General features: G+C 47.0%; 1 protein-coding gene across 2 annotated transcripts in view; it reads right to left on the bottom strand.

Annotated features, from left to right (window-relative positions):
• LOC147460190 (uncharacterized) overlaps positions 1 to 25,809 on the bottom strand; it is a 143,876-nt gene that overhangs the window by 93,709 nt on the left and 24,358 nt on the right. For both annotated transcript variants that reach the window (XM_086509979.1, XM_086509981.1), the window contains exons 2-3: positions 11,088 to 11,159; positions 10,890 to 10,964 (exon numbers count right to left, since the gene is read on the bottom strand). In XM_086509979.1, the coding sequence (XP_086366105.1) occupies positions 10,890 to 10,964; positions 11,088 to 11,159 (147 nt within the window). The remainder of the gene's footprint in view (positions 1 to 10,889; positions 10,965 to 11,087; positions 11,160 to 25,809) is intronic.

Raw genomic sequence — 25,809 nt, 5'->3', positions numbered from 1 at the left:
TTGGAGAAGACAATAATGTCATCAAAGAAAGTGCCAACAAAAGATCTGTACTCTCTGAAAATCTTGTCCATCATTCGGTTAAAGGTCGCTGGAGCATTGGTAAGGCCAAAAGGCATCCCCAAAAGTTCGAATAAACCGAAGGTCGTCCGAAAAGCTGTCTTGTAGACATCTCCCGGCGCGATTCGGATCTGATGATATCCGCTCTTCAAATTGATGCTGCTGAAACAAGAGGATCCCTGTAGTCGGTCAAGAATATCATCGATCCTAGGAATTGGAAATCTGTTCTTAATGGTGATTTTGTTGAGAGCTCTATAGTCAAATGCACATTCCCCAAGATCCGTCTTTCTTCCAAACCAATAACACCGGAGAGCAGTAAGGTGAAGTACTCGGCTGGATAAGACCCTTTTCCAAGAGGTCTTTCACTTGGTTCATAATTTCTTCATTCTGCTCGGCTCACTCGGTAAGGTGGCCGGTTCGGTGGTGTGCTTCCAAGTATCAGATCAATGGTATGATCCTCAAGACAAGGTGGCGGCAACTCGCCTGGCAGGCCCTCAGAAAATCAATCGGCATGAGTGTGGAGAAAATCTTGGCGTTCTTTACCAAGGTCAGACATATTTGTCCTATGTTCATCATTCAACTCTTTCAAAAAGATCGAGTAAACAAACAGACTGGATTTCATTAATTTTGAAACGGCCGAAGCCGATACAATAGGGACAGACTCGCCCTTAAGTTTCGCATCAAGTACAATGGTTCGGCCCTTTTCAGTTGTCAATGTCGCTTTCTTCGCCTGATAATCGACCACGGCGTTGTTCGGTACCAAGGGACTCCCAGGAGGACGTCACAACCTTCCAAGGGCATTATGTAAAAGTCCTCGTGCCCCAAATACCCCTGATAATGCAACCGAAGTTTGCCAATGACAGGTGTAATGGCCACGTCCCTGCCGGGTGCCACTAGAACTGTCTCTACTTGGGGTCCCATCCGATCGGGTATAATCTCGAGTCGCGCCAGCAATTCAGGTGAAATGAAGTTGGCCTTGGCTCATCCATCAAAGAAAATCGGGGCTTCTTGGTCTTTCACTTTTCCCCAAGCTCGGCAAAGTTCTGTACTTTCATCAATCGTGCTTGGGTCAGTACCCACGCAATCTGGAACCAATCCTGCTTTCATCTTGCCTTTTCGAGCTCTATGGCTTCCATATTGTCCGCTAACAACTCCTGGGAGTCTGCAAAGAACTCTTCACCGGCCCACTCTGCTACGTGGGTCGAGCGATACTTGAACTTCAAGAAAGTCTGCAAAGCTTGCTTCTTTGGGCCACGCCGAAAGCGACACAGAAGAATCTGCTTCAACTCTAATGCTTCAACTTCGTCTATGATCTTAGGTTCACCTTCGTCAAGAATCTCTCTGAGGAATATCCCTGAAACCACTTCAAACACAAAATCATAAACATATTTGTTCCTTGTCGAATGACTGAAAAAGGGCTATTCTGCGGAAATGACCGAAATCTGAAAACGCTAGGGATGCTGATGAGGTCGGAGTTGTGCGGCCAAGCTAATGGGCTGATCTGTCGCCGATGACGCCAATGATGGCTGAAAACTGGAAAACGCTAATGGATCTGTGGGCTGAAACCTGTTCCCGTCATCTTGGCCGCGCTGGAACGACCGACTACGACGAGGGAAAGCTGGATCGGATGGGGTATTGCGGCGGTACGCCGATGGAGAGCAAAAGCACTGCTGGCTGAAAACGCTGATGGTGGGCTGAGAAAAAGCCAAAGAACCTGGGTAGTACTGCGGGGCACTCCTTGCTCTGACTCCTGAGTCTCCTTCCTCTGTGTCTTCTGGCTTCTACTGGCGCCCCATGGGTTCCTTAAATAGATCCTTTATTCATTTGCCCTACCTACATTCCAACAAGGGTAAATGAAAGGTCACTTATAAATAAAATGCTTGATAAGAGGTGGTTCACGCGTAGTTTGGAAAAATAAGTTCCTACGGTGAAAATGCTTATGCTAGGTACTGATAATGATGCTAGTGGTCATGGGTTGTGCAATCAGAGGTATGCAGCTACTCTAAGTGCCTGGACATGCACATCCTTCGTACAAGCTCACAAAGGTGCCAGAACACTTCCTTGGCTACCTAAACCCTAGAAGTACGTACAGCTTGTCCACATGCACATAGGGTTAAATGTGCACGTGACAACTAGCCTCAGCAAGTCCAATGGCCACTCTACTAGCAGGGGTACCCTAAGTGTCCAACCTTTTTGTCCAAAGTGCCACCACCTGCTCTCTGAGCTATGTATCTAGAAAAATCCTCTTGGGGATGTGCAGCATCACACTCCCACTCCTCTGTCTGTCTGTCACAATAAGAATCACTGGCACATGATCTGAAATAGAAGTCCCTGCCAGAATGCAAATACGGTCACTCACATAGAAGCGATCTATCCGAGACACATTCACTCCTACTCTGCGGTCAGAGCGAGAGAAAGATAAGTTGTCTGGGGCCACACAAAGCCAGCATGCTGCCACACATCCGAAATCCTCAAGGTCGTACATAAACGCTCCCAAGCGGCCAACTCAGCCCCGTGTACAGTAGCATGGCTACCTCCAATCCTATCTAAGGGGTCCTCCAACATGTTGAAGTCTCCCCCGACACACCACTGCTCTCCATGCGTCAAAGACTCTACAAAATGTGACCAAAACCCAGCTCGTGCATTTGCCACATTGGGCGCATAGATGTTCAGGAAGCCCATGAGGCAAACGTGAACTTGCATAGTAATCCACTGGGCCCTGCCAGGTATAATTATACCTATGTCCATAATGGCCTGCTGCCATGAGTACATACCCCTCCCTAAATGCCTCCACGCCCAAGAGCAACTGACCAACATGTCTCATAGCGGCCACGCAGAATCTCACCACATCGCTGAATACATTTGAATACAGAGAAGTCATCTTTTATCAGCTTTGGTGAGAACGTGACTCCCAACCTATTAAAGCACCTCAAATTACTTTTTAGTGTGGCACATTACATGTGAATGCATAGAAGTCTTCTCTTACCAGCTTTGCAGAGCGAAATTTACAATAGCTTGGATGACTGCCATGTAATACAAAGGGTACCATCGTACATCACTTGGGATAGCCTATCATGTCGATGCCTCCAATAAACAATTACTTGATTGAATTTTAGGCCACATTGGGGACAAGTTCGTTTATTGGAAGTTTAAAAGCATGAAATTTCCATGTTAAACTAAAAGTGTTGCTAATTGACTATTCTTTTTCTTTTAATGATTAATTTCTTTCTCTAGGATATTTTATTGTGTACACTAAGAACTGTTAGAAGATTGTAGCTATAAGAAGTACGGGAAAGCACGACCTTCGGGTCTAAGATTACAGAACGGAGGGGTTTCCTCAGGTTCTCGTGCTTGTATAAGAATTCTCCCTGAATAAAGAATACTCTTGACGGGGGGGGGGGACCAGCCCATCTTCTGGTCCCCAATACTGTGTCGATCTTCTTCCCACTCTCACCTTTGCAAAGTATTTCATTTTTCAGATTCTAAGTGCTCGTGTACGCTCCCGTTTTGTGACAGTGGTATCAGAGCTCGGACTCCTTTCTTTCTCTGCAAAGAAGGACGATTCCGGGAAGAACAGGAAGAACCATATTGGGCCAAGGGAGAAGCGTTGAAGAGAAGCTTCAACAAGTGCAAGCTCAGCTTGCGGATTTGCAACAAATCTTACTATTGCCAGATGTCCAAAAGCTCTTGGGAGGAATGAAGAAAACGAATGGAACCGATGCAACCAGGCATCCAGACCACACTGTTGGCGTGAGACCACACGAGGAAAGAGAAGAAGAACATGCCGAGGTGCACAAAGGATCTTCGGATCGGAATGAACGGCCTACTCCAAGGAAAGGCCAGGAAAAAGCGCTCTCTTTGCTCGACGAGAGCAAGGACATCTCTATCTCATCTCCATCCTACTCTCCTGAGTATACTTCTACTTCTCGATCATCTTGTCAGAAGAAGGAAGCCGCTACTACTACTACCCTACATCAACCTAAAGATAAGCCTCGATTCAAGAAGCATGGTCGCAAGTCTCAACATCGCATGAGAGTCTTCAAATCGGGCGACAAGGACATCAAGTTCGAAACCTACAACGGACGGAGAGACATCTCCAAAGCACTGTCCTTCATCAGACAGTTTGAAGTCGCCTTTACCAATGGGCACTTCACAGAAAGATCCAAATTACGCCATGTGGGGATGCACCTCAAGGAAACGGCAAGTAATTGGTGGTTAGCCAAGATTCTGGAAGGTTCTCAGGTCAGAACTTGGGAGAGCTTCAAATCTGAATTTTATGAACAATTTCTTCCACCTGACTTCGAGCAGGACATACGGAAGAAATGGGACTGGCTTGCCCAGAAGGAACATGAAAGAGTAACGACCTATGTGGACAAGTATTGGTCGGTTCTTCTGAAGGTCACTCCCTTCATGAAGATTGCCGACGAGGAAAAGAAACGAAAGTTCGAAGCGGGTCTTCAGAGTATGAAAGTGTATCCGCATGATACTCTTCAAAGGATGACGGAGTCCGCAATCATTGCTGAGGATTTGCACTCAACTGGGACGCCCAGAAAAATGGAGCATAGCACTTACCGTGCAAGACAAAGAGGGGTCTACGATGACCAAGGGGGCCAAGGAAGAAAATGTCCTCCATCTAGGGACTATGATCATTCTAAGAAGCTAGAGGGCAATGGCAAGCGAACTAAGTATCTTTCTCCTACTCAACTTCAAACTTTCAGAGAGGAAGGAAGATGCTTCTACTGTGGCAAGAAAGGACATATGAAACCGGATTGCCCACTAAAGCAGCAACGGCAAGAACAAGCCTCTACGAGGCAAGAGAAAGCAAGGAAGGAACCCGCACCACCAAGCTCGAACTCAATTCCAAATGTTCAAGGAAACACAGAAACGGAGAAAGGGAAGCGTCAACTTCTGAAGGGCTGGGGGTCTTTGAACAACCAGCGAGTACTGATTCTTTATGATCCAGAATCCACGGATAACTTCATCTCCCTGGATACTGCGGAACGTTTGTGCCTCACACCGGCTCAACTTGGCACACCGGTTACATCCGGATCGGCATTCGAGGGGTTGACAACCAATGCAACTCCCGTGCAAGGACAGCTCAATCTTCGGATTGGCAAGTACAAGGACCACGAATCATTTTTGATGGCACCCATCGAGGGATGTGATATCATCTTGGGTATGCCATGGCACTTCCACATGACACCTATTCCCGATTATGTGGAAAAGACCCTCACTTTTGATCATGGGGGTAAGAAAATAAAGATTCATGCTGATGTAGGAGATTGGCAGTTCCCAATTGTAAGCCATATCTCCATTAAGAAAGAAATGAAGAAGTGTGTTTCTGCTTACTTGATATTTGCACGTGAGAAGGATAAAACTAGTGGGGACTCTCTCTCTAGTCTGGAAATTAAGCGTCTTCAATTTATTGAAAAGTACAAAGATTGTTTCACGGAAACACTTCCTCATGAACTCCCTCCGGTACGCCCGGAAGATCACCGCATAGATCTCATACCGGGTAGCTCGCCTCCCAATCAACCCCCTTATCGGGTGAGTCTTGCTCAGCAAGAGGAAATTCTCAAGCAAGTCAACGACCTTCTAGAGAAAGGGTTAGTACGGCCAAGTGCTTCACCCTACTGCTCTCCAGTTCTACTGGTGCAGAAGAAAGATGGCACGTTTCGAATGTGCATAGACTATAAGTCTTTAAACAAGATCACAGTCAAAAATCGCTTTCCGATCCCTAGGATTGATGATATACTTGATAAGTTGCAGGGTGCAAGTATCTTTAGTCGCATAGACTTAAAGAGTGGGTATCATCAGATACGGATCGTCCCTGAGGATGTCCATAAGACTGCTTTCCGCACAACCTTTGGACTATAAGAATTTTTGGTAATGCCTTTCGGCTTGACCAATGCTCCTGCGATGTTCAATCGCATGATAGACCGCATTTTCAGCCCGTATCGAGCTTTTACGGAAGTATTCTTTGACGACATACTCATCTTCTCTAAGTCAGAAGAGGAACATCGGAAGCACTTGGACTTAGTGTTTCAAGAATTGCGAAAGCAATAGTTGCATGTGAATGCAAAGAAGAGCGAGTTCTTTCTCTCAGAGATACACTATCTCGGCCATATAGTCTCTCACAATCAAGTGAGTATGGATCCTGCCAAGATCCGAGTGGTAGAAGATTGGCCTATTCCCACTACGGTACATGATGTACGTAGCTTCCTAGGATTATGTTCGTATTATCGAAGGTTTGTCCGAGGATTTTCTCCTGTAGCAGGACCACTTCATGATTTGACAAAGAAGAAGATTCCTTTCAGATGGGGATCTACACAACAAGGAGCTTTTGATCGGCTCAAGTACCTGCTAAGCCATGGATAGTGTCTGACTTAAGGGAACCATTTGAGGTTCACTGCGATGCTTAAGCGATTGCATCGGGGCAGTGTTAAACCAAGAAGGCCATGCAGTGGCCTAGGAGAGCAGACGGCTTAAGGATGCAGAGTTGCATGCGTCAATCTACGAAAAGGAACTCACGGCTGTGATTCACGCCTTATCCAACTGAAAGCACTATCTTCTAGGAGCGGATTTTGTGATCAAGACTGATCACCAGAGTTTGTGGTATTTTCTTACGCAAAGGAAACTATCTGAGAAGCAGATGAGATGGGCAAACTTTTTGTCTATGTTTCACTTCCAGATCCTTCACATGGCTGGGAGTAAGAATGTGGTCGCAGACGCACTGTCTAGGCGGCCAAGGGTGAACGCTATCACTTCGGTGTATCACCAAGAATTAGAAGCACTACCAGATTTATATCCGAATGATCCAGATTTCTCCACCATTTGGGGAAAGCTACATCGTGGAGAGAATGAGTTTCCCTATTCCATTCGGGACGGTTATCTCTACCACCATCAGGCCATATGTGTGGCGGAACCATTAAGAAAGAAGATCATGGATGAAGCACACGCTTCGCCTTATGCGGGTCATCGGGGTATTCTCCCTACGACCTTGGCAATGGAAAGATATTTCTTTTGGCCTAGCCTTAGAGCAGACATTGATAAGTATGTCAGGGAATGCTTGGTTTGCCAAAGAGTGAAGTATGATCGGCATAAGACGCCTGGGTTGCTACAACCTTTGCCTGTGCCTAATGAACCTTGGGAAAGTATTGCCATGGACTTCATCATGGACCTCCCTAGAACTCAGACTGGAAATGACGCGATCTAGACCATTGTGGACAGGTTTAGCAAGCAAGCACACTTTATACCAGTCAAGAAAACGATCAAAGCAGATCATATGGCTAGGATCTTCCTGGCACAGATCTTTAAGCATCATGGAATGCCTAAGTCTATTGTGAGTGATCGAGATCCTCGCATGACAGGAAATTTTTGGCGTGCCTTGATGGATAATCTTGGTACGAAGCTGAATTTTTCATCTGCCTACCATCCTCAAACGGACGGGCAAAGTGAGATAGCCAATTCCACAGTATTGGATATGTTAAAAGCTTATGTGTCAGACCGGCAATCTGACTGGGAGAAATATTTGCCTCTTGTCGAGTATGCGTATAACAATACCATACACTCATCGACGGGGAAAGCACCTTTTGAGATTCTCTATGGTAAGCCTTTGCTTCCACCGATCCTTTTAACTAAGGATAAGATCTTTGCAGCAGATGAATTTGTCCGGGATTTGGACACAGCCTACAGGCAAGTTAGGAGAGCTATTCTACGCTCTTAGGAAAAGCATAAGAAAGCTGCAGACAAGCACAGGAGGAATCTAGACTTAACAGTCGGACAGTTAGTCTTACTCAAGTTTGAGAAGGCAAGACTTAAGAAACAAGCGTCTCATAAGGGGAAGGTGGTAAAACTTTCTACCCGTTATTATAGGCCGTTTAAGATCACTGAGCGAGTGAATGATGTCACCTTCCGATTAGAGCTACCGCCTAATTGGAGGATCCATAATGCTTTCCATGTCAGTTTACTCCGGCCGTATGTGGGACCGCCTCCGAGCCAGCCTAGTGCTGAGGAACCTCCTGAGGTTGAGAAAACAGAAGAAATACTCCAACCGGAGCAGATAGTAAGTCATCAGGAGCGGCCTCTCAAGTACGGAAAAATAAAACGGAAGTATTTGGTTAAGTTTAAGAACTATTTGAATCTAGACGCTTAGTGGATGACGCAGGAGGAATTAGCAGCTTATCCCGAGATACTGGAGGTATATGTCCAAGCACTACAGTTGAGGTCAACTGTTTAGAAGCCAGAGGGATGTTGCTAATTGGACTATTCTTTTTCTTTTAATGATTAATTTCTTTCTCTAGGATATTTTATTGTGTACACTAAGAACTGTTAGAAGATTGTAGCTATAAGAAGTACCATCAAGAACGGACAACTCTGATGTGTCACTTGATGGGTGACGGTAAACATCGCGAAGGAGTTTCCGTAAGTTCGGTGGAAAGGGCCGGGTTACGAGTGCCCCTGATGCGTCACATGATGGGTGACGGGTGCATCAATAAGGGGGCATTCCGTAGGCTAAGGAGGAAATCCGAACTAAGTAAGAAAATACGCGTAAGAACACAAGCACAAGAATAAAGATGGGTTCAATGAAGCTTTTTACGAAAAGCAGGAACATTCGCGGGAGAGCAGATGCTTTCCCGCGAGGAGTCTGTGTCTGCATTGCATCTGTGCCCGTGTTCTGCACCCGGGGACGCTTGGAATGTGTTTGTGTAGCATTGTTTTCACTAATTGAGAGAGTTTTTAAAGTTTGAACAGGTTCACACTTTATTTTATAAAGTGGCCGGTCACTTTTAAGTGACCAGCCCTTTTATTAATAAAATAAAGCATCCCCCAAAAGCTTACGTAAAAAAACCTACGCATGGGCTGAAAACAGCGAGCCCTCTCTCTCCTCTCTCTAGAAGCGCCAGATTCAGCGATCCCTCTCTCTCCTCTCTCTAGGGGCGCCAAGGTTCTGCTTTTTCGGCTCCTATTCCCGCCGGGTGCAAGGGCCTATAAAAGGGCAACAGGCGTTCAAGTTTTACACACGCCGGAAGCAACAGAAGGAGCTAGCGCTGGGATTCTGGAGCAATCGTTGGCGACGAAAATTGCAAGTGTTCGTGTGACGACTAAGTACGGAGGTCGCCTTTCCGAGCAAGGAGCGACAGGTATAAGGTGTTGATACGCATTGAGAATTATTGCTTTGTGTGGTTTGTTTTGCAGGAATCTCCCGTCTTACGGGAAAGCCCCTCACGGGAAGTACGGCTTCACGCCTAAGTCCCTTACGGGAAAGTATGGCTTCGCACCTAAGTCCCTTATGGGAAGGAACGGCCTTGTGCCCAAGCCCTTTACGGGAAAGCACGACCTTCGGGTCTAAGATTACAGAACGGAGGGGTTTCCTCGGGTTCTCGTGCTTGTATAAGAATTCTCCCTGAATAAAGAATACTCTTGACGGGGGGGGGGACCAGCCCATCTTCTGGTCCTCAATACTGTGTCGATCTTCTTCCCTCTCTCACCTTTGCAAAGTATTTCATTTTTCAGATTCTAAGTGCTCGTGTACGCTCCCGTTTTGTGACAAAAAGTGGCACTAGTGTTGACTAGTCGGGCTCTCCATGCTTTCTTTTTTCTTGCTTCTCTTGCCTTCTTCTCAAAAATCCTTGAGAGTTCTTACACAACCAATTTGGTTCATGTTGCAGAAAGACTATGCTAATCGACTAGACTTGGTCTGGATCTTCTTGGCCGCATATCACGTGCTAAACATTTGGGTGGTGCAGCCTTGTTGGATGTATGGTTACATCTTCCTGCACGTAGATGGACCCTGTTTCAAGCTATGCGCATTGATTTTCAGACATGGCAATTGCGCTCCTTGAAAAGATTGGTATTGTACATGGTAAGAGGCGTACTGCAGCTTCTTGATGGGATGTTTTAATTGCTTCACAATCTGTGTGCCAGTGTTTGAGCTTCACCACTTTTGCATCATTTGGTCGAGTCATGGAAAAAAGTACTTAATTTTGCCACATGAGAGACCTCTAGATTCTCGTTGAGAAGCGTTCTCAATGAAGTCTTGGCAACGTTTTGCATCATTTCTTGGCCAGAGAAGTCCTCCTACAGACAGCAATTCAATTGCATGGTTAGATTGGGTATATGCTATCTTTTCATCATGCACGTCGTACCCAAAGCTTAATGTCTTCTTTGGGCACAACCGCAAGAAAATATCCAAGCTTTGGGGCAACTCCATCCTCTTGAATCTGTTCATGCTTGGGATGATTGGGTTTTACACAAAAAGTAATACTTCACAGGCATCTGCTAATGATGTATATCATTGTCAAGTGTGAGAAAGAAAATGGCTTACAGATGCAGCCAGCAAAGTTTGGAGTCTGAATGCGAAAACTTCCATCTTGGTGGAAGAAACTTCTCTTCAGTGTGCTTTGCATTCTAAATTCCTTTCCGAGGAAAAATGTTTCTCTAGCGAGCTATGGTGGGGAGCTTACAAGCTAGAAGCGAAGACGTCTTTCCAATGGCCACTATTGAACTCGTCTACAGACTAGTAGGCACAGATTTATATATGGCTCGGTGCCTCGCCAAGTATGGAGTTATAGATCTTTAGGATGGCAGGCAGTTACAGGACACTATTGGCCAGGATCGAACTTTGGTGCACTGAATTGGCTACCCATTGGGCTACAGCTGAACTAATTGAGAAACATAAAGAAACAAGCCAAGAATCCTTGCGCTAAAAGAGAAAACTGTGAAAGACACCATAACCACAACAAGATCCATAACCTGGGGAGTTCACTGATAGTACTAGTGAGACGTTGACAAAAAGTCAAATGAGAAATTGAAACAAGGTCAGAACATACTTTAGCTTCCGCAAGGGCCAGGACAAGATCTTCGGCCGTGTCCCTTCGAATAGCCTTCTCATCAATGTCTGCAGCCTATTATAAGTTTCCAAATTAGCACTTTTAACTGTTTTTGAACAAAGACATGGACTGCTGGACGTTCAAGGTCTTAAACTTCTAATATCTTCAATTTGAGTTTAAAGTAATACAATCTCCTACCATTACAGTGAAGGTAAAACCCATCTCTTTAAGAATGGATTGCCGAGAAGCAGATGAAGACCCCAAAATGATCTACACAGGAGGGACAATCATGGCCAAAAATCTATCTCTCTCTCTCTCTCTCTCTCTCTCTCTCTCTCTCTCTCTCTCTCTCTCTCTCTCGTAACCTAACCCTAGCACAGGTCGCCGTCGTCCTCTGTGCCCCAGCCTCCCCCTCGGCGAGGGGCTGCCCTATGGGGAGGTGTGAAGCCATAGCCCCGCCCCCCCCCAAGCTAATCTGAGACCTGCAGGGTCTGTGGCATCCTCGTGACCTGCTGCAACGACTTGCCAGAGTTGCGACAGCGTTCACAGCCAAGACGACACCAGCAACAGTAGGGAAGACTCGAGAAGCCTGATGATGGTGAAGGCGGGCGAGCCTCCCTCTGCTGACGACGACGAGGGAATGCTGGAGCTGCTGGAGTTGCTGCGGCAGGTGGTGGCGCCATCCTAGCAAGGTCACTCCCAAGAGCCAACACAGGAGATTCTCTCTCGCCCTCTCTCTCTCTTTCCCTCGCCACTCAGGACATAAAGAGCCCCCCCTAAAAGCTAAGGGCTTCAAAATTTCAAATCAAACCCATATCCAGAGTAAAGCTCTCAACAAATCTCTGTGCACTTTGTGACAAAGTGAGCAGCAGCCATCACAGTCGGACTTTTTACCATGAATACACCGAAGATCACGATGAGGAGCCGACCCAGTTTTGCAGCCGTTGTGGCAGCACCGAGCAAGAACGATCAGATTGGACAGCTTCAAAGAGCCCTTGACCAGCTTATGAAAGAGAATCGGGATTTCAAGGCTCACCTCAATAAGCTTGAGGCGCGCTTTGACTCCATGGTCAATCTTGCCACAGACAAAGTAAGAGAAGTTGAGGCGAAAGTCACCAACGCTCAGTCTGTAGCCTTTGCAATAGTACAAACGTGTGTGCCGACGGAGCTTCACGAGCAGAAACTCCAGGAAGAGAATGCCCTTAAGATCCGGATTGGTGGGCTTCCCTCACCATGGTGCACTACCGAGGACACCCTCGAAGAGGCAATCATCAAGCTCATCGATATTATTCAGCCCATCAACATCAAGCCAGAAGACATTTCCTGGATTAACGACACACAGAGGAAAGTACCACCGGAGCACTGCCTTCTCACTTTTAAGGACAAAGAGGAGCGAGTGAGGCTATTGCGCCAATCTTGCCTCCTCAAAGGAACAAAGGTTTGGATTGCTGAGGAGCTGACCATGAATCAACTCAAGGTTTAAAAGTGCGAACTCGAGAAGGTCGACGAAGCCCGAAAGCAAGGCAAATGGGCAGTCTACCAAGGGGGGAAGGCCATCATTCAAGAGTTCCGAACTCCCAAAGGGGGTCTCCCCTTACCCAACCCTACTTAGGTTTAGGTCTTGTTTCCTTTCTTTTCTTATCTTCTATCCTGCTGACGAACCCTCAGTCCTTAACTGATATGTATCCAATGCCTTCACTTAGAAGGCTGCGTTGTAATGTTTTTTGTCTCCGGTCCCATGGGTCATATATGACCTCCGTGGACGATAATGCAATCTATCTATCTATCTCAAAAGAAGGGGGGCTTGGTACTCTTTTGTATTACATAGCAAAATTACATGCCCAAAGGCATTACATCAAAGGGAGGAAAGTGGCAAAGAGCTGAATCAGAAATAGGCCACCTAGAATTTGACGAGGAGGCCAAAAACTCCACCAAAGAATCTCCAATATCCAACTTCGGATCTCCAAGTCGAATTCATGGTCACCCTTGGTCCCCCTCTATGTGCAAAGAGCAGTCCTTCTGCACTGCCTGTGACACGCACCCCACTGTTGTCCTGTTTCTCTCGCCAACTGCTCATGAGGCTGCATCCTGCAACACCACTCCACTGGCCCTCCTCCTCCCTATTTCCCCATGTCTGCTGCTCTTTGACCTCCAACGTTTCATCTTCATTTTCTTCTTTCGTTATACGCCGGTTTTCTCCTTTATTTTTCTTGTTTGTTTGCTTCCCTGTATGCGTGTTGCTTGCGACTTGTTTCTTTAGTAGGTGTGTCTGCCTACAAGTGGTGTACATGAGTGTATGTTTGCTTGTTGCCTGCTGGCTGCTTGTTTTTTTATTTCATTTCCTTGATTTTGAAAAGTTGGATCATGGTGGTTTAGGGTGTGGATGGTGGACGGGCTATGTGGTGGGTTTTGGCATCGTTTTCGACTTGTGCCCTTCCTGATTTTTCTTTTGCAGGTTGAAGAGGGCCAGAGCCCTGTTGATTAATGCTAGGGATGGTATCAGGATTTTCTCTCGGATTTTTGATGCAGTGTCTCTTTGCGGTTGTGATGTTTCTTATGCTAGGATGCACCATTCTGTAATGACAAGGGTAATTTCCAGAAGAGCGGAAAGAATGTGAAGAAGACCTCCAGTTCAAAGACAGGAGTGGAAACCTCTCATCCCGTCCAAACCCATCAAGCTGACATCATTAGGAGGAAGATACCACATTGGAGAACTCTCTCCAAGCACCTTGCCGACAAGCACACATCTACACACACAGGCAACCACACATCCACCCAACTTGCATGCGAGAGAAACCACAAGCACAAAACATACCACAAAGCAAGAAAAGAAACAAAGCACGCACACAGGCACACAAACCTACTCACATGCTGTAATTTTTTTAGCTGAGACTGTAAATGAAATAAAATTGATTTTGTTGCACACATAACTAATTTATGATTTTATTGGTACCAATTAATAATTTAACAGACGGGTAAGTTTCCCGGTGCATTGTGCCATCTGGGAAATTTATCGATGTCCAGCTAGTATGATAAGAAGAACAGTAGTCGGATTCAGTACAAAACGCATCAAGGCAAACACATGAATAAGGTGGTGTCCCCAGTTTGTTCAGAAAAGTCACGGTTTAATATTTTGATTGTGGCCACCCAAGAAAGTGATCAGCGGGACACAGTATAAATACGTCTCGACAAACTGCAAGAGCAGGCAGATTGAGTCTCCATGGGCGTGGAAACAGCAAAGTCGAACATACTTCAAAGTGGCCAAAAACCCACATTTTACTACTCATTTAAGCCTAAGGTTTGTATTATGAAGTGTTGGAATTTTTACAAGCTCTCTCTCTCCTACATGTAGCGCCATATGGCAAAAAAACTCGCACACTTGCCTATAAGAGTGGTAACGCTACCTATTTTGTCACGTGCACACTGCAATTGCGCTACATGGACATGCTTCTGCTATAGTCTAGCGCCAATCTTAGCTTAGGACCTAGCCTGGCACCCTTGTGAGCCTCTAGCAGGACGTGCATGTCCAAGCACTTAGAGTAGCTGCATACCCTCTGATTGCACAACCCATTAGCTAATAGCATTAGCATCAATACCTAGCACCAAGCATGAGCATTTTTCACCGCAAGTGACCGTTTCCGGAACTCCACGTGAACCACCTCTTATAGGCCTTTTATTAATAAAAGTGGCCTTTCAATTTCCAAGGTCGTGGGCTGTTGGAAAGCCTGCTCGACCCAGTATGAAACACATATATATGCAACCCCTTGGGCGTGGGAAGAAGATAGAATAAGCAGGAGAGCAACACTACCCCAGCACCCGCAGTACCCAGCAGCACCAAGCACCAAGTTACCTGCAGTACCCAGTCCTTAGCCTCACACTATCAAGCATCTACGCAGTATCCGTCAGTACCCAGCATCAGTAGCATCAAGTACCCATTAGCATCTCAGCATCTTAGCATTTAAGCATCATTGTATCAGCATTTGTGCAAGTAATAGAGAAAGTACTTGCTCTGGTAACAGAGCATGGGGGCCCTTGAGGGTCGTTGGGACCCAACATCCCATGTCGTCTCTCTCTCTCTCTCTCTCTCTCTCTCTCTCTCTCTCTCTCTCTCTCTCTCTCTCTCTCTCTCTCTCTCTCTCTCACACACACACACACACACAGCTTGCGCATATGAGAGAGGTAATGCCAGAGATTCAAGCGGCAAGGGAGAAGGGAAAGACGGCCTTCTACAGAGATGGTCGGGTGGTGATTGTAGAGCAGCGCTCCACATGACGGTGCAAGACCTATGGGACCACACCCAAAGTTGCCACCTGGAATTGTAAGCTCTGTGTGCAACCAGCCACTGGAACAAAGTGACTCGTCTCGGCTGTCTGGAGTCCCACAACCTCTCCCAAAAAGCTGCCAAGAACTCAGTTGTGAGACCCTCCTACCAATGAAGTGCTGCAGCAGGACGAGCCTCTCTCTATGCTGCCAGTATGTGACGTCCCAGTCGAACAGTGTACCGAAAGAAAGGGACACCTAGATGGTCTAAAGAGGAGAAAGGGTCCCTCCACAGCCACTCTCCAGGATCCCACTGTACTCGTGCCGGTGGACAGCGCTCTCAAGCCCACAGTCTCCAGTGGCCAGTCTCAAGAGCTGTTAGGTCGGGATTTATGACACAAGTCCTCCCACAGATGCCCACCACGCGAATCCTTTGAAAACAGCACTCTGCCACCTGCGGGGCCTCTACTGCAACTCGGTGTAAGGGTCCCTCACCCTGTAGCTCAAAAAACAGGGAGGGTATAGTCTCTGAGCAACCCGAACTGAGATGAGAACCTCCAGTCGCATGAAGGCTCCCATCCATCTAGGTGCTGTTGACTCGAGAGGTGTGAGCCACTCAGCTGGTACTGCCTCTGAGATGTCCTGACACATGCTCTGCACCCCTCTCATGCCCTGTAGCTGAATGCCCTCAAGCTCCTCTGATAAGCCTGAAAACTGTAACGAGTCACCTAGAGATCGTGTTGGACCCTCTACCATGGGACCCCAGGAAACATGAGGCCGACTACCAACCAAGTGGCCTCTCTGAATGCTAACAATGGGGTTCCAAACAAGGGGCTGTCTCAGGCGCTCCTCCGTGCAGGTAGGCTGACGCTACTCCACGCTTTTTGTTTTGTTTTCGGAGTCGGGTAGGGCACACCCGGCCGCTCCCCTCATACACGACAAAAGTATACAAGAAGAACGACCACGACTATGCACCCAGAAACCGAAGGCAGACGCTTTTGTCACTAGTTTCCTCTGGACTACAAGAGTCCAGAATTATCTACACTCTTAGGGCCATGACTAATCCCTTGAGAGACCCATTTCGCCAACTTGATTTGGGCGTGACAGCGACCAAGTACCTCTGTTCAGAGGCCCAAGTATTGCGGGACTTGCTTCGGTCTTCCCTTTGGAGTTGCCTCCTCCAGGTAACTTATCGCTCACCTCACTAAACTGCCTTTGAAACCCGGCGGTTTCCCCCTAGAAATGCCATACCCGCTTGGAAGGGCGTCGGCTCACAGGTGGCGTCCACTGAGGTTGGTGGTGTCTCCCGTTTGCACCTCCCAACCCCTTTTAGGTGAAGTTGACCCCCCCGGGGGGGGGAATGGCCTCGCCGCAGTTGCTCCCAGGAACGGAGCAAACCCACAGCGAAGTGGTCCTCTAGTCTCCTACTCAAGCCAACTCTACGCATCTCTGTGAAAATCCATTAAGTCGAGGGTCGCCATGGGCCTCGAGCCTACGGCACCCTAGCACTAAGCCGTTGAAGCAAGAACTCCTTCCAGGGCTCCTCATCTGGAAGAAGTTCTCTGACGATGAACTTCCCAAGAAGGGCTCTGCGCTGTGCTGGGTCTATGATCCCCAACCTTCCCTGAGAACAAGGAAGAGTGATGACCTGCCATGCCACTTTGGCCCAGTATATTTGAGTGTCGTTCCTGATCAGCTTCTCTACCTGGCTAATACAAGAACTCGAGAAGATCCAACAAGAAGTGATGTACCACATAGTAGCCAACAACACCTGGTTAGCCACTACAACTTTGCCTGCCAAAGAAAGTCATCTGGAGCTCCAATGTAACAACTTCCTTCTGATAGACAGGAGGAGGGAAGCAATCTGTTGCTCGGGAGACAAGTCCAAACCAACCTGACAGCCCAAGTACCGAACTGCAGTCCCTTGGAGAATCCACATGAAACCCTCATCTGGCATTCAATCTGGCGTAGGAGCACTACCAACCGAGAAAGCCACAGTCTTTCTCCAGTTGATCAGTGTCACCTGGAGGTGTATTTTTCCTGTTGCCTTCCGTAAATAAGTATTAGATATATTTATTTTATTTTTACTTGTTTGTCCCAAAACCCTTGAAAAGGTGCAAGTGGCCATTGCATGGCCAGTGTGAAACGGCTGCAGCCAAATGGGTTTCTCACATCGGGGATCTAGGTCGGTTAGACAGGGACTACCAGGGCCAGTTAGCACTGAATTCTGATGAGTATGGAAGCTCGTGTGCGCCAAACTGGAATTTGGGCCACTCGTCAAGTCACTGCAACTTTATCAGTTGAAAGGGGCCAGTAAATTAACCCACATTGTAGATGTTGGTCAAATGGTAGTCTTCAATGATGGTCAGGAGACCGATAGGGACGCCATGGAAGCATCTCCTAAAATTTAGGGAACTACTATTTTTGACCGGAAAATGTGTTCGCGTCATTAGCTCTGGAATGACAAGGGGAACATTTTATTGCTCTGCTGCCAAGTCAACTGACGCACCAGTTGAGATATTTTTAGCAGGGAAAGCCCAAACTCGGAAACTGGGCGACGTGTCAGCCTGTGAGCGATTCTGCCACTCTGGGAGGCAAAAACGAGCTGCATATCAACAAAGGGGGCGCCATTTTCAGCCTCAGGTGGATTGTAGCAGGTACAGAAGCTATGGAATGCTTACCTTGCCCTCTATGCACAGTATGGTGACGGGAGTGATGCCCCGCACGCTACATACTGCTCTCTTTCTCCCCTATGTACAGTATGTTATGCCCCACTAGTGGGCTTCTCATTTGACCTATGTACAGTTCTGGGGGTTTATGCGCGTTTGCCAAGGCAAGAGCCTTCTAAACAGGAACCGGATTAGCTAATTGCTAATCCCCCACAGGTACGCACAGTTCCATCACGAAAGATTGCGAGTTTGGAGAGTTTTCTCGCGTGAAAACTCGTCCAATTCACACGGGAACTGTCCCATTGCGTGCGGGAGCCCTTGGGACACACGTAGGCGTGTTCGCTCCGCTAAAAACGATCCGAAACAGGGAATTACAGCTTGCTGTGTTTTTCTGCAGGTTTAGGGTTTCGCACCTAAATTGCAAGGGAACATCGGGGGAGCCTCGTGAGAGCCTTGGGATGCGTGTACAGGCTTTTGGGCTCCCGGCAGTGAAAAACAGAGAATTACAGCCCGCTGAATTTCTGTGACAGCTCACCAGAAAGCTTCCAGATATCGAGGGAATCCGTCCTAGACAAGTGTTTTTGACCTACAGGGGTTTTTGCGTCGTTATGCTGTCGAAATCCGGTCGAAAACCTGCGTTTTCAGCCCTCGCCAGGTTTGGACAGCTTTGTGAAAGCTTGTGCTAAGTGGTCGGATCGTCTACCTTAATTTGAATAAAGAAATACCGAAAGGGGCGCCAGTCTTTGGCGCCTACAGGGTGTGGGTCTCGTGTGCGCAATGACATTCTAATCGCTGGACGCAACTGTGTTCTCTTCCCTTCTCAGTGCTCTGTGTAAAGTTAACAGGTAATTGAAATAGTACCGCCCTCTACGTTGTACGGGCCGGTTATATGGTTCCATCGACGGGATAGTCACTTTTTCTTCAAAAAGTGCAGTGTGGATTGTTGTGGGTGAAAGCAACACAGAGCTTGTCGATATGGCAGAGAAGAGAGACCAAGTACGTGAAGAGGGATCTTCCTCACATGGCACAGAGAAAATTCCTTCAACTCTTCAAGAAGAGGACAGGTTGTTTAGAACTCAACTGCGTTGTTGCATGGACATGTTTCAGCAGTTGGCTAACAACCCAAGGATGCAGGAATTCTTACAGGCTCCGACACAGGGTTTTCACCCTCCTACACAGGGCATGACTGAGCCGTTGCAGGAAAAGGAGGTTTCCAATGCGCAGAGGACTCATGATGCTCGAGGGCAAGCCCATGTGGTTGAGCAACTAGCGGTGTGCCAATGATCCAAAGCAACTTGCTTTAGCTGGACAGGAACCGTTTGTGAATGGTCAAGGGAGCAATGAACAGGCTATGCGTCAGACCCTTCCATTACCTAATACTTATCCTGGTTATTTTGGAGGTGGTTCAATGTTTCAAGCTATGGCTGGACCTTCCACAGGTTATATGCCAGGGAATGTGTTCGGGACAATGCAAACAGGCATGGGTAACCCTATCTACGCGAACATGGGTGTCCAACCAGGTTTTCAGGGTGCCTACGGCCAGTTTCGAGTGCCTGGAACACAATTTGGTATGGCTGGTTTTTCGCAGCCATGCATACAAAATGCAGATATGATAGGGAAAACAGTTGATGCGAGTGCTGGAATGAACACTCATGGAGCACCACTGTTACAGGCACCTGTTTATGATAATGTGGCTCCTTTGAGTCAGCCTAAGGATTACAAGGAAGGTGGGCAGGGAGTGAAGTTTGAAACTTTCAGAGGAACTGAGGACCAATTGAAAGCTTTGACCTTCATACAGCAGTTCGATGCAGCTTATGTTGGAGGAAACTTCACGGAATCTTCAAAGATACGCAAGGCTGCCACTTTCTTGAAAGGGAATGCGCTCCAATGGTGGACCGCATTGTTGAACCAGGGTCAAGCCCCAACAACGTGGGTCCAATTCAAACAGCTTTTTGTGCCTGCATGGTTGACAAACACTTTTGAAGTGGATGTGATGACAGAATGGCACGAGTTGAATGCTAAACAGTGTGCGAATTTGGAAGAGTACAATAAACAGTTTTGGGCCGCATTGTTGCCAGTCACCTCTTACAGGTTTGTGCCTTTGTCAGAACAAATTGAGAAGTACTGCTGCGGATTGCCCAAGAAAATTAGGGACTACTGCACAAAGACTACTGTCATGAATATGTTTCAGTTGATAGAGAATGCAAGAGTGGCCAGCAATCTGTCGAAGGGAGATTCCGATGGATTTAATAGCCACAAGAAAGGGTCCCAGGGCAAAGTTTTCAGCCAAGGGCAATGTTGCAGCAAAGCCTTATGAGCCTCCCACAAAGAATCCCTCCACTGAAGAAGGTGATACGTCCAAGAAGCAGTCTAAATCTTCTTCGGAACAAGGACAAGGACAAAAAAGGCATTTTTCTGGCAAAACTTTTCAAGAAACGAAAGCTCTTCGGAGGCCAAGAAATGCTACATTTGTGAACAGGAAGGACACTTTGCAAATGAGTGCCCACAGAAGAAGTCACAGGATAAGGATGACAAGTCAAACCATAAAGGGAAGAAGCCAAAGCCGAGAGCAGGACTTGTTCCAGATTTGGTTGGAGATCAGCCAAGCACAGATGCCACGGAGCTGTGCAGAGCTTGGGGCAAAGTTAGAGACCAGACAGTGCTGGTTTTCTTTGATCCAGGAGCCCGTGCAAATTTCATATCACTAGAATTGGCATCAAAGTTGGGCATTCGTGCAGAGGAGACGGGTATGACAGGCGAAGCAGGTTTGGCATGCCCAGGACATTCAGAGCCTGTTACTCCCATTCTGGGAAAGCTTCGTCTGCACATTCAGAGCTATGTGGATGCGGAAGAATTTCATATTATGCCGCTTGAGGGCTGTGATGTGTTATTGGGTATCCCATGGTGTTACAGGTTGCATGCTATGGTGGATACTTCCAACAAAAAGATTACCCTTGTACATAGAGGAAAGACTCATGTCCTTGATGTAAAGCTTAAAGGCGAGTCTGTTCCAGTTGTTTCTGCTTCTGCTATTTCATCTGTAATAAAGAATCATCTTTCTGCGTACTTGATCTTTGCAAAAGAAGTACCTCAAGTTGTATCTAATTTGTCCACCTTAGATAAAGACAGGTCAACTTTTTTGAGTGGTTTCAGTGATTGTTTTTCGAACTCTTTGCCAGGGGAGTTACCTCCTGAGAGACCTGAGGATCATACTATAGATCTTGTGCCAGGTTCTAGTCCACCGAATAGACCACCATACAGGGTTAGTGCAGCCCAGCAGAAAGAGATTATGGGTCAGGTCAACGAGCTTTTAGAGAAGGGGCTGATTCAGCCCAGTTCATCCCCTTTTTGTTCGCCTGTACTCTTAGTGCAGAAGAAGGATGGTTCATGGCGCATGTGCATTGACTATCGCGCCTTGAATAAGAATACTATCAAGAACAGGTTCCCCATACCGAGGATAGATGACATTCTTGATCGGCTTGAGGGAGCGTCATTGTTTACAAGAATAGACCTAAAGAGCGGGTATCATCAGATACGCATTAGACCAGAAGATGTCCATAAGACTACGTTCAGGACAACATTTGGTCTCTATGAGTTTCTTGTCATGCCATTTGGTCTCACAAATGCTCCTGCCACATTTAATAGAATGATGGACAGAATTTTTAGACCACATAGAAACTTCGTGGGTACCTTCTTTGATGACATGATTGTCTACTCAAAGTCTGAAGAGGAGCATAGGGATCACTTGACCGCAGTTTTCAATGAGCTACGCAAGAATAGGCTACTCATCAATGCGAAGAAAAGTGAGTTCTTTTTGCAAGAAATTCACTTCCTTGGGCACATTGTTTCAAAGGATGGGGTACGCATGGATCCCGCTAGAGTGGAAGCAATTAGGTCATGGCCAGACTTGAAGTCCATACATGACATTCGAAGCTTTCTAGGCTTATGTTCCTATTACAAGAGGTTCATCCGAAATTTTGCTGAGATTGCTTCTCCACTCCATGCACTGCAAGGAAAAGGAGTTACTTTCAAGTGGACAGCCAAGGAAATTTTAGCGTTCAAACACTTGAAAGAGAAGCTGACTTCAGATCCAGTAATTATTTTTCCAGATCTTTCTAAACCTTTTGTGGTTCAATGTGATGCGTGTGGCCATAGTCTTGGTGCAGTTTTAATGCAGAATGGCAGAGTAGTCGAATATGAGAGCAGAATTCTTTTGAAGACTGAAAGGAACTTGCAAGTCTATGAGAAAGAATTGCTGGCAGTAATTCATGCTCTCACTAGTTGGACACACTATTTGCTAGGGGCTGATTTTGTTGTCCAAACGGATCATCAAACCTTGCGATATTTTCTTACACAACGGAAGTTGTCTGAGAAGCACATGCGATGGGCAAACATCTTGTCAATGTTCCATTTTCAGATTGTGCATGTGCAAGGGAAAAAGAACGTGGTGGCTGATGGGTTGTCACGAAAGCCCCAAATTTCAGCAGTGTCAATTCCGTACCATTGTGAACTAGACGAAATGAAGACACAATATGCTGAAGATTCAGATTTTGCAAGGATCTATGACCAGCTTGTTGATGGGCAACATCATGAGCACTATATGCTTAAGAATGACTTTCTCATGATGCATGGAAAGTTATGCGTTACTAAACAGTTACGGCCAAAGATTTTGATGGAAAGTCATGCTCCACCTTATGCTGGGCATCGTGGAATTGATGCGACAGTGAAAGGGGTTGAGGCATTCTTCTATTGGCCAGCTTTGCGTCAAGATGTTGACACATTTGTAAGATCATGCTTAGTATGCCAAAAAGTCAAATTTGACAGACAAAAGCAACCGGGATTATTGCAGCCATTGCCGATCCCTGATAGGCCATGGGAAAGTATAGCAATGGACTTTATCTTTGATCTTCCAAGGACGCAAACAGGAAATGATGGGATTTGGACTATCATTTGTAGGTTCAGTAAGCAGGCCCATTTCATTCCTGTTAGGAAGAAGATAAAGCCAGAACACATGGTCAAGATATTCATGAGCAATATCTTTAAATATCATGGGATGCCTCAGTCAATTGTCAGTGACAGGGATCCACGTATGACGAGTCTTTTCTGGAAGGCATTGTTTGAGAACATGGGCACTACGCTCAAGTTCTCTTCTTCGTTTCATCTGCAAACTAATGGACAGTCAGAAGAGGCAAATTCTACTGTCTTGGACCTACTCAAATGTTATGTCTCAGAGCACAAGGCAACTTGGGAACACCATCTCCCATTGGTTGAATATGCTTACAATAACACTATGCATACATCAACAGGTAAGGCACCATTTGAGATAGTGGAAGGAGGAAAGAAAGTCCCACCCATTTTGCAGACTAAGGGCAAGATATTTGAGGCAGACAAGTATGTGCAAGATATGGATGAAACATACAGGAAGATAAAGATTGGTCTTGAGAAGACTCAGGCTAAGCAAAAGAAAGTTGTTGATCGTCACCGTCGTGAACTTGTATTTTCACTTGGTGATTGGGTACTTTTGCGCTTTGAAAAGGCCAGGTTAAGGATAAGGAAAGGCAAGGAACGCTTGTTTCCTAAGCTCAGTATGCGATATTATGGTCCTTTTCAGATTTCAGAAAAGATCAGCGATGTAGCTTACAGGTTAAAGCTACCAGAAGGCTGGAAAATACATAATGCTTTTCATGTCAGCCTTTAAGGCCCTTTGTTGGTGATGTGCCAGAGAATATGCTTGATGAGGAACAACCCGAAGTGGAAGAATTGGATGAAATCCTTGTTCCTGAACAGATATTGGCACATAAAGAAAGAAAGGTTAGAGGAAAGGTTGCAAGACGCTATTTGGTGAAGTTCAAGAACTATCCATCATTAGATGCCAAATGGATGGAAGAGTCTGAATTGCTTGATTCACCTCAGCTATTGCAATTGTATCTTGAAGCCTTTCAAATGGAACCCACAGTGACTTGATGCAGCCTTTTTGGAGCAAGGCAAGAGCATGGTTCATGATGCTCAAGAGAGTAGTTAAGCAATTGTATCTACTCTTTCCATACAGAATTTAGCTAGAGAAGTTTGTGCTCGAGTACACTAGAAGACTTCTTTGCTTGATATATGTGTCGTAGCCAGGTTGGTGAGATTGTTTAATCGTCCAACACTACATTTCCGGAAGCATGTATATCTTGGATTCCCATCATAGAATATATGTGATATCAAGAGATATCTGCATGTATTATTGGCATGCAAGCGAAGTCGCTTGTAGTATTTCAAGGGTGGAGTGTGTCACCAGGAGGTGTATTTTTCCTGTTGCCTTCCGTAAATAAGTATTAGATATATTTATTTTATTTTTACTTGTCTGTCCCAAAACCCTTGAAAAGGTGCAAGTGGACATTGCATGGCTAGTGTGAAACGGCTGCAGCCAAATGGGTTTCTCACATCGGGGATCTAGGTCGGTTAGACAGGGACTACCCGGGCCAGTTAGCACTGAATTCTGATGAGTATGGAAGCTCGTGTGCGCCAAACTGGAATTTGGGCCACTCGTCAAGTCACTGCAACTTTATAGCGACCACGCAAAATCTGACCACAACGCCGAATGCGGCTCTCACAAAGATGATGCTCCTGCAGCATAGGAATGTCAATCTCACCACCCACAGGGCATCTCTACAGCTCCTGACCCAGCCGGCCCCTCTGACGCTGAAACTTGGGCCCTCCTAATCCCTGCACATTCCATGAGATGATCCTCATGGAGTCAATGAGAGAAAATAGATGCTGCAACAGCAGCCAACCTCGCTATCTTTGAGGCCGGTTTGGATGGGGAGAAATCCGCATCCGAACGACCTCTAGACAAGCGTGCAAGAAGTGACTGTCCCGCCCAGGCCCAAGCAGAGCGTGCAGCCCGAAGGGCTACATCCTTTGTCCAAGAATCCTCATGCACAAAAACATAACACAGAGGACACTGAGTGTCAACAAACAAATGCACCACAATGTGCCTGCAACCCGCTGCATCTGGAGGTGTCACACTGAACTTGCCAAGAGGCCAAAGTGTCTGCACCAGATCTGTCACTGCTAAGTCCCCTGTGTGGTGTGAGAACTCAGTATCCTGGGTCTGGAGCGAGTCCAGGACTGTGTGCTGGGTCCACTCTGTGATATCCCTACCACACAACGGAAAGGAGAAACCCACCGTTGTGTCCAGGGCCTCACTACCTCTAGCTGCAAGAAAGAGGACGTGGACTCGAAAGCTGGCCTCCTTCAAGTCGGGAGAGGAATCACCCAGAAACCGAGTGAAGCTGTAGTCGAAGAAATCCCAACGTCTGCGAATGTCGAAGCTGGTCAGACCTCTGGGGACCGCTGCAAAGGGAGAAGTGAGCACCAAAAAAGGCGGCCTCAGGTGGGGCTGTCCCTCACGAGCCACACAGCTCGTAGCGAAAGCACTGCCAAGAGAACGCCTCGCGCCAGAAGCGTGGCCAGAACCCTGCGTCTGAGGAGGAGTGCTGGAAGGGTCGGGAGACGAGGCTATGGGCCCCATCGGGGAGAGAGGAGGGGCAGGGGGCGAAGGTGGAGGTGGAGGGGGGGGAGGAGGCGGGGGAGGGGGGGCGGCAACGGGAGAGGGGGGGCGGCAGCGGCTAAGGGAGGAGGAGGCAGTGGTGGAGGAACAGAAATAAACGAGGCCTCCTCAAGCAGGTCCTGTTGAAGGGGTCAAAACGGTTCCCAACCGGAACCCAGTGCTGTTGAGCTACAACAGGTCGGCCACCAAGAGGAGCAGTGGGGTGAGCTCTCCCTTGACGGCGGCGGCCGGCACCTGCTGCCAACCATCAGCTGGCTAGTCACTGGTCTCTGTCGAAGTACCAGCCTGTGCATCCTGTGTACCTGGCTACTTAGCATACTCAGCCTTGGGAGGCTGTGCATGCACTGTGGGTCGAGGTTTCCTACGAGGACAGGCCTTTGCCATATGGCCCATCTGTCTGCAGATGAAACACTGGTTCGGGAGACCTGAATACTCC

This window comes from Adiantum capillus-veneris, chromosome 4, assembly GCF_014529385.1.
Source record: "Adiantum capillus-veneris isolate H3 chromosome 4, ASM1452938v2, whole genome shotgun sequence".
Classification (NCBI taxonomy): Eukaryota; Viridiplantae; Streptophyta; class Polypodiopsida; order Polypodiales; family Pteridaceae; genus Adiantum; species Adiantum capillus-veneris.
The sequence above is the reverse complement of the archived record's forward strand: the minus strand, read 5'-3'. Positions and strand labels throughout refer to the sequence as shown.